General features: G+C 43.8%; 1 protein-coding gene across 1 annotated transcript; it reads left to right on the plus strand.

Moving 5' to 3' along the window:
• Positions 1 to 3,221: 3,221 nt before the first annotated feature.
• On the plus strand, positions 3,222 to 8,876 carry LOC119363118 (RRP15-like protein). Its single transcript, XM_037628427.1, has 8 exons — positions 3,222 to 3,866; positions 3,965 to 4,066; positions 4,162 to 4,243; positions 4,353 to 4,372; positions 4,942 to 4,999; positions 5,975 to 6,042; positions 8,264 to 8,356; positions 8,445 to 8,876. The coding sequence occupies exons 1-8, from the start codon at positions 3,414 to 3,416 to the stop codon at positions 8,502 to 8,504; spliced, it is 936 nt and encodes a 311-aa protein (XP_037484324.1). The 5' UTR covers positions 3,222 to 3,413; the 3' UTR covers positions 8,505 to 8,876.
• The last annotated feature ends 896 nt before the right edge of the window (positions 8,877 to 9,772 follow it).

Genomic DNA, 9,772 nt, shown 5'->3' on the forward strand with positions numbered 1-9,772 from the left:
AGTTCGATCTTGTTTATGTACCCAACAGTATTAAATGTTGTTAAACATGGCAAGAGGGTGAAGCAAATGAAAACTACCTATCTAGGCAAGTTTAAATGAGGCCGAAACAACAAGCAACAAGTCCGGAAAATCCTCATATGCATATATTAAGTTTGATACTGTTCTGCCCTAAACCATATTTTATAGTTGTTAAACATGCAAAGGCATTTTTCCACGCCATTTACATATAAAGTTTATTTAAAACCAAGCTACGGTTATTAAGTTATGAATTAAAGCATTTTAACATGACATAGGGGCAAAATTAAACAAACAGCAATTTTAAACATTCCAAACATGCATGAAAGTTGGATATAATTAACCTACACATAATTCTAAGCATTTTTCATATATAAATCATTTTAATCCGATGCACCAATTGAGAGTTATTATATGCATGTTGTTTAGGGGGTTTCCTGCAAAACTGTTGTCTCTGGAATAATAGACAAATCGCCAGTCAATAAAAAAACACTACGGGGCCAAAACTGGGGCGGACTGGGCCACACCATGGGCCAAGCCCAGTCAGTGGAGGAGCTGGTAGGCCGCCAGCTGGGCCGAGGCGAGGCCGGCCCAGGCGCGCGCGGATCTGGCGGTCGAGCAGGTCAGCGAGGCAGGGCTGGTCAACGCGAGTGGGCGAGGCGCTCGTCCTTTGTTCAGGGAGGCTGGGCGCTGACTCGCTGCTCCTCCCGCAGCGAGACGAAGCAGGGGCACGGCGCTTGGCGAAACGGGGCAGCAGCAGCGGATGGAGCTTCACGGGCAGGCGAGGTGGAGGCTGCCGGGAGCGGAGCAGAACGGCGCGGCGCGGGACTTGCCGCAGCAGGATCGACCGGAGGCGGAACTTGGCGCATCAGGGCTTCATGGGAGGAGCTGCTTGAATTTCTCCCATGGCGGGCATCGACGACGCCGAACAACAATGGCGAAGAAAAGCTTCGAGAGGAGCTTGACGATGGCGGGGTCCTCTCCTCTGGATCGAGCTAAACAAGGGCGTGCGGACGAGGGGCACGGCCTTGATCCCATCCGGATCGAGCAGAAGGACTGCAGGCGGCGCGGATCTGGGCGAGGACGGCGGCTCCGGTCATAGACGGAGATGAGGCAGACGGTTCTTGCGGTTGACGGTGCTGTACTCCATCGGGCGGCCATGGATGGGACCTGCGAAGCCCCATGGCTGCGGGGTGAGGGAGAGGAACAAGGGGGAATTGAAAGAAAAACGAGGAAGGGAGAGGAACGAGGTCACCGACGGCGAGGTTCTCTGGTGGCTTCGAATCGAAGAGCTCGGGCTCGAGCTCTGGTTGGTGGGAGGAGGAATGGGAGGATCCCGATGTGGATTCGGTGGAGTGTGGCGGCGGCTGAGGGAGGACAAAAGACCTAGATTTTAGGGTTGCTGTCTAGGGGATTGGTCTATATATAGTAAGTGGATTTTTGGATAGGGGCATTTGGTCCCTCCGGTCTTAATCGGACGGACGGGAAAAATAGGTTAGGTAGCCCAAATAGAAAAACGGAGACGTTTTGTAGATGTTCGGGGATGTTTTGAGTCCAACGGTGACAACTGTTCGGGTCGGGTTCGGGACAACTTCCGGACGCGCGCGAGGGGTTCGATGCATTGCGCAGAGAGGGTTTTCGGACCGTGCGATCGCATCGGACGGCTCCGGACGCGAAGAGGGGTAGGAGGATGGACTAGGTGGGTTGTGGCGAGACTGCGAGGGGAGAAGAGAGAGAGGGCCCGGCATCTGTTTCCGGAGACTGAAAACGTCCGATGTTTTGACCGACTATATTGTCGCTATAGTTAACCGTTGGGGCGTCAAACGGATTCCAAATGCGATGAAACTTGACAGGCGGTCTATCTACACTATAATAAGACCACACGCCAACTTTCAACCCATTCCGAGAACATTTCCGGCCACTTATAAAATAATATTTCGGACATGCCGCGGACTCGTGCAAGCGTGGTTGGACTCAGAACGGACAACAGAAGGAACGGGGAGGCCGGGACGGATGCAAGTTTTGAAAACATGATGATGCAAATGCGCATGATGACATGACAAGATGCAACACGCAAGCGAATGACAATGCAATAACAACGAATAACTGGAAGACACCTGGCGCAACGGGCTCGGTCTCGGGGCGTTACAGCTGGCCCATTAAACATAGCCGAGTGGGATGCTGCTTCGTTCGCTCGTTTATTCCTATTTTTGTTCTTTTATAATTTAACTTATATTATGAAATATCCTAGATTGTAATTATTTATATTTAAAATGTTTATGCAGTGCTAAAACAATCTTCACAGATTTTTTAATATGTTAATGGCATTAATAAATTATACATAAAAAAGTTCACATGTTTCAGGAAAATGTTTGTGACATTAAAAAATGTTTATTCAATGTTAGAAACATATTGATGCAACTTTTAAAAATTTAATGGCATTAAAATTATGTACATAAAAAATGTCCAAGCTTTTCGTAGAAATGTTGGTGACATTTTCAAAAGAAGTTTATACAATGTAAAAAAATTTCACTTAACTAAAAAATGTTGCATAAAATTCACAAAAATATAAGTCACATTTAGAAAATTGTAACAAAATTTTAAGTTTTGGTGATATTTAAAATAATATTTATACTATGCGACAAGAATGTTGACCTAGTTAAATAAATTATCTTTTATCATTTGAAAAAACATTTCAACATCTACTTAAATGTTTTAACACATATTTTTAAAATTTCAAAAACATGTATCTAAAAATGTACATAAGGCATTTAAAAAGTGTTTGACATGTATAAAAAAAGGGTGTGTCTAGGGCACATCTAGATGGGCTCTAGTTATTGCACATCTAAGTGAGTGAATCAGGCATAAAGAGAAAAAGAAAAAAGAGAAAAAAAATATTCACACGAATCTCAATGTAAGATCAATGACATATGACTTAGATGTGCAATATTTATGGCACATCTAGATGTGCTTTAGCAAAACTGATAAAAAAATTCCACGTGATGCGTTGAAGAATAATAATAATAGGGAAACCCATAAAAACCAATGCAGAAACACATAAAACAGGAGAAAAGCCGGTGGAAGAGATACATAAACCACTACGGCCCATAACAACTGCTACTCCACAGGAGAAAAACCGAGGACTACCAGCGGCACATTTCCTTTGCTTTTAGCCCAGCCCAGGGCAACACCGTACTTCTCCATCCGGCGGCCTTACCGCACCTAAACCCTAAATCCTAAATCCCCGTTCCCCAATTCCCCATTGCGCGAGCCCGCCACCGCCGTGCCCTCACCAAGTTCGCCACCGCCGCACGCTACGCTAGCCGTCGTCACTGACCTGCGAAGTAAGAGGAGGCCGCCGCCGAGAGGCAAAACCTACAGCCTAACGGGCTCCGTCCATGGCGGACTCCCCCGCGCAACCCGCACCGGCCGCCGCCGCCGCCGCCGCCGCCGGGAACCCCCACAAGCGCAAGAACAAGGGGAAGGGCAACCCCAACAAGAAGAACAAGAAGCTGAAGGGCCCCGACGACGCCACCCGCCGCCGCCGCAAGCCGAGCGCCAAGTTCCTCAAGCTGCTCGAGAAGCGCGCCCGCGACTACAACTCCGACGACGACGACGATGCCGAAGCCCGACCACGAAGGTCGCAGCCACGGCCGCCGCCGAAGCAACGTGATGCTGCTCCCAATGGCGACGACGACCTCAAAGAGGCCCCCTCGTCCGAGGAGGAGGCCTCCAGCTCCGGCGGGGAATCCGACGGGGAAAGGGCGGTCACCATGTTCCAGGAAGGCTGCAGGGCTTTCCAGGCCTCCTTCACCAAGATCATGGAGAAGAAGCTCGCTGACAACCCATTGGTTGGTTATACTCCGCTAGTTCTCAACGTTTTTACATTTCTGTCATGATGATGCATAACATAAAAGGGGGGGCTAACACCTTTTCTTCTTGTTGCTAGGGTCCGATTCTGTCAGCGGACAAGAAATTGGTCGCCGCCAAGTTGGCCGAGGAGGCGGACGAGCACAAGTCCAAGGGAGAGGCCCGCAAGGAGAAGCGCATTGTATGCTACACCTCATTCGCTTGCTCGCTAATTCACCTTGCACTTAGAATGCGTTTGTGTTCAGGGCATGACCTCTTGTTTCGTGGCAAATGTAGGCTGCGCAGAAGGGTCATAAAATACCCGAGAATGCTATTGACAACAAAGAAAAGATGCTTATCAAGGTTGCAACCCAAGGAGGTAATGTTCTGTTTTCTACTATGTCATTTTGCTTCCGTCTAATATCAAACTTCTCTAAACTCACCGCTTGTTCTCCAACATCTTTTCATGTACTCTATTGATGATGCAGTTGTCAGGTTGTTCAATGAGGTAAGCACACTTGTCTTTTCTTAACTGCTAGACATATATGTTGCTCTGTTTGTTGTGTATATAATTACTCATTCTAGGGATCTTCCATGGATTCTCATCCTAAGGTGAATTTGTGGTTCTAATTTTTTTGGGGCGTTCAGCAAAATATGCTATGCAACGCCAGTTATCCTAAGACTTGGATGGGGCTCCGTGATACCTTTCACATCGCTTTCTAATGAACAACATAGGGCAACTCTCTCTCATACATATCACACTCGGTTCAGTTGCCTGTATATATTCGAGAAAGAGATTTGCTTAGTTCAAGCTGCAATTAGTTCCACACTTAGTTACTTACCTACTATGCGCTTATTTGATTCAAACGAATTTCATTATGGTTTTGGAGGATTTGAATCCTTAGGAGTTCTTCTGGTGTAGGTTACTTGATTAACTTCATTGGAATCCTTAAGAATTGGAACCTATTGGAACGTTTAGGTTCTTTCCTAAATATGGCCCTGCACTCTATTTTGTATATACTTTGGAAAACCTCGTGTTAGCTAATTAGTAGGTCTTAAAATTTGTTTTTTTTTCAGGTGAGCAAGCGACAGACTAGGAAAGGTTTGAATCCATCAAGAAGTAAAGATGTCAAATGTATGACCTTTTCCTTTTCAATGCTATTGACTTCCTCCAATATTTTAAAATTCATCTGATTCTGCCTACTTTTTTGGACTTCTAATTTGTGGATGGTCAAACTTTGTATTATCATTATCTATTAATTATCTTGAAAAGAAAAGCTTTAGTGGGCATGGGACAACTCAAATAATTTGTTGACAGGATGATCGAACATGTTTCCTATTAGACAGGATAGTAGTCTGAAATACAATTTGCTGTATGAAATGCCAGTTAGTCACCACTATTACAATCTGGTTATCTTTATCCATTTTTGTTTGAAACAGATCAGCCTTATGCAAAACATGTTAACTGCCTCTTCTTTCCTTTCCGCTTTCAATCTGTATCCAAGAATGAAATATCAGCATGCATCCATGACCCCATGTCATCACAATATGACATATAACTTGGCGATCCGGGTGTTGTTATTTCTGAAATCTTGTAAGAATGGTTGTTGTTTAATCAAGCTTGAAAAGAATTATGTGAAATCTTCTTTTCAAACATCTCAATTGCAGAGTGAAACTTGTGGAAAACAGATCTGGACTCATAGTTTATCAAGCCTTTAACTAATTAGGTGCAATCTGGAGCTTCAAAGCTCAGCTTGATGTTAGTTAGTGTTGCAATGGACATGATACATGTCTGCTTTCTACTCTATAAACATCACCATTTCATGGGCCACTGAATGACCAAGTGTTGGGAGAGGCATATAACTGCTTACATTTTTAGAGGGTTTGAATTTGCAGATAACCTTGAAAATCAATTATAACTGAAAACAGCTGGAGATGTCACATGCTATATTTCTTTTGATGCTAGCACACCATCATATTGACGCATGATTGTGCACATGATGCCTATCTTCTGTGTTTAGTTTTGATGCTCACAACCATTTCTATACTTTTTTTTTGAACTGTGAATGATATCCAAATGGGCTGATTGGTTTCCTGTTCGTCCTTGTAGCTTTGGCAAAACACTCTGTACCATCTAACGAAGGACAACAAGGCCAGGGATCTTCCAAGTTCTCAAAGGTAGTTACACCTACTTCTTTCTTTTTAAGTGATTGTTTGGATAACTAGTATTTGGAGGAAGTGTTAGCATAACCAGTTTTGATAGGATTTTTTAGGAAAACCAGTTTTAGGTTGTTGTTTTGTTGAAGCTGATTTATAGGATGTCGTTTGGACTTGAAAACTTCAAATTTGGATGAGAGTATTAAATAGTTTTTCCTTTGTCCCTGAACTCTCTCTCCCTTGACGGACACACATGTAATCATCGACTCTGTGCAACAGCTTTGGCCGAGCATGATGATGCTATTGAAGAAATACTGCATTACCTTTCTGATTGTGAGGCCGCTGCGATAAGCAGCTGCATCCTGCTTATCTCGCTGAGATCGAAATCACAGCTTTGGCCGAGCAAGATGTCTTCTCCATCCTCCTGAGAGCAGCACCATGTGAACTGTAGGAAGTAGCATCAGCGTTGCTGGTGGCAGCAACATCCAGCAAGGGACTCCCTGGAGCTATTGTCACGTCGTCCGCATGCTCTGTGGTAGGAAGATTCGATCTCCTCAAGCAGTAGCTTGCTCTTATACATCCTCCACGGACAGCCAAAACAGCAGATTCACATAGAAACTGTAGTTACTGAACGAGGACCATGGGAGTGGCGTCGGCGGCTCTGGGTGAGGGTCGGCAGTGGCATAGTCACGTAAGGCTGAGGCGTCGCTGGTGACAATGGGTGAGGGCCGGTAGTGGCGTAGGGCGGAAGCAACGGCGATGACCATGGGCGAGGGCCAGCAGTGGCGTGGGGCGGAAGCGACGGCGACGATGGCCGAGGGCCGACAGTGGTGGAGGGGGGAAACGTCGGTGGCGACGATGAGTAATCGTTGCAAAAATGATGACTGGCAAGAGGTGGCACAATCCTTCATGGCGGCGGCATTAATGTCACGGAAGAAACTATCTGAGACTGGCTTTTGTTGCTTCATGAGAGAATGCATTTTTGTAAAAACGATAGTCGATTTTCCATAAACGCAAAATTATGAGTTTAGACAAAATAAGTTCTAGTAATCCACAGATGGACTATGATATGCAAACAGAGTTTGCGCTAACCTCTGTGGGTTAAACCCTGTCAACAGAAGTCTCTTCAACACAGCAACATAAGTCAAAATATGCTGCTAGGAGCAGGTTATCTTATCGTAGCAGCATTTCAGGATAAGATACAGGTCAGGTAGAGCTCTCTTAATAAGGAAGTGAATGCATCTAGACAGGTAGTAGCAAATTCAGGGTTTGCTTGTACTAGCAGCCATAGTCGGTTTAAACTTCAGGAACCGACCCTCCATTGTACTATAAATACAGCCCAACTGCTGGCAATAGAAATCAGTTTTCCATTCACCAATCAAGAGTCTCCCCTGTGCTAGTCCACAATTTTTTTGCTAGCTTGCTCATAGTGTCCCCCGAGTACTCGCAGTTTGGCTCTGAGCACTCAGTTCGGGCTAACAACCTCGGGGTGAAATCAGTTTTACTTAAACGGATTCTGTCAGAACATGCTATCCAAACAACCCCTAAAAGTCTGTCCCTTCAGTTTAGGGGCTTATGTATTACTCCCTCCGTCTCATAATATAAGAACGTTTTTGACACTACACTAGTGTCAAAAACGTTCTTATATTATGGGACGGAGGGAGTAGGTGTTAATGTTGTGTTGTCTGATTAAATTTGTGGACAATGGAAGTCATCGTTGCTAGTGTATCAAGCAGTCACACTAAATTTCAAACAAGACTTGATTTTGAAACTAGTTATTTGGTGTACAAAGAAAATGATACTATGCATGGTTGAAACATGTAAGCTAATAGCTGGAAAAATTACCACAGTGCAACTTGACATTAGACATTAAAGCAAAGCCCGTTGCGTCCCCATTCTCTTTTGCATATGAACGTGACCGTGGTGGCATAGTGGAGTTTGAACACTGTCTAATTTATTGAGGCTAGCAATTTTGAAAAAGATATATGAGTAGTTGGGGGATAAATACCAGTATACCTACCATAATCATCGGGTGAACAGGGGATCCTAACAGTATAGTAAAATAAAGCTGGATCATTGGTTTATCCAATTAAGCTGCTAGTTCGCTGGTTGGAGTAATTAAGTAGCTGAACTGCAGGTTTCTAAGTATTTTGCAACATATTTTTACTACAGTGTTGCATATATAACTGAACTTTAATTGTGGATTTCTGTGCATGTAACTCATAATTGATCTACTTATTAGAATATTGGCAAAGGTGAAGATGAGCCAGGGTGGGCCCCTCTACGTGACACATACATGCTTGGTTCCAAATTGAAGGACTGGGATAAAGCACAGGTAAAAATCATCTGGATATAGCATTATTTGTGCGAGTACAACAACACATGCACCTGTATAATTAACTAATGTTTTGTTTACTCGGCAGGATTCTGATGTGGCTAAACCGAGCGAGGTCCCTTTGGACAACTTTTCTGATGATGAATAGGCAACGAAATCTATTGCCCGGTTGGCTGGGGGGCTACATTTTGAAGGGGGGAATGGAGGGCGGTTGATGCTTTTGGATGCATCCAAGAGCGCAAGATTTTGGAGAAGGGAAGAATGGCGTCTCTGATGTGGTTCTGGTTTACTAGGTTTCATTGCGTGCATCCAAGAGCGCAATATTTCTCCATGCAAACGTTGTAGTTTTTAGTCTCTTCATCCTTGTATCACAACAAAGTTCTTGCAGAACTGTTGTCACAGCTTAATGAGTATAATTGTTTTGCCCAGAATTCTTTGTAGTGCATCAAGACAAACCTGATATTTTGGTGCTGCAATGATTTGTTGGTCAAATTCCTACTAGTTTGCCCGAAGAGGTTTATCTGGCATACAGACAATTTTAGTTGGAATAGATATATGAATTTTGATTTCACAATATATAACTCAGGATTAACAAAAATGGAGACCAGCTAGCCACTGCATGCTTTGCTAAGCTGCACATATACACAAACGACTAACTATGGCGCCAATCCTTATTGCCTGAAAAATGCACCAGTAGTCCAGGAAGCAGTGGTAACACTTAGTTTTCTTTTGATTTGAGAACCTCTATCACCCATCATAAAGTGTACCAGGAAGCAGCAACAGCCGCCAATATTGTGCATGTTGTAATTCTGGCGATTCATTGAAACTTCCTGATGCCTTCTATGCCTATATGGATATCAAATTCATATCTCCAGTAAGTAGGTACACAACATATAACCCACAAAAATAAGGAAGCTGTTAACACAAATAAGAATGAGCTATGTATCCTCTGCATAGAAAAGCCTGATCCTATATAAAATACTTGGGCGGTTGACATTGACATAAAGTTATTCGTCCTCTAGTGGGTCAATGCCTAATAATCTCTTTGTTGTGACTTTGTCCTTGGGTAGCTCACCAGAAACTTTATCGAACATTAATTTTAGTCTAGTATGAAGTTACTCGTTTCATATTGCTTACTATGGTGTGTACAGTGAGGAAAGCGAAGTACCGATTTGCAAGGTTAGTTTTCTCCTTTATTTCTCCTCGACCTATCTCTGTTGGATGGACTTACGCCCCTACATATTTAATTTCTTCACCTGTACAAAAACTAGCAAGATCCACTCCATTGGTAATTCCACCAATAAGACCCTATCAAAATACCCCGTTAGTTCGGTTGGGTAGGTCAAGATGCTATAAGAAGTTTACCAACCATTCATACAAGCAGTAAATTCTCTTGAAAAGTAATTTCAGAATACA

The sequence above is a fragment of the Triticum dicoccoides genome, chromosome 1A, assembly GCF_002162155.2.
Source record: "Triticum dicoccoides isolate Atlit2015 ecotype Zavitan chromosome 1A, WEW_v2.0, whole genome shotgun sequence".
Lineage (NCBI taxonomy): Eukaryota > Viridiplantae > Streptophyta > Magnoliopsida > Poales > Poaceae > Triticum > Triticum dicoccoides.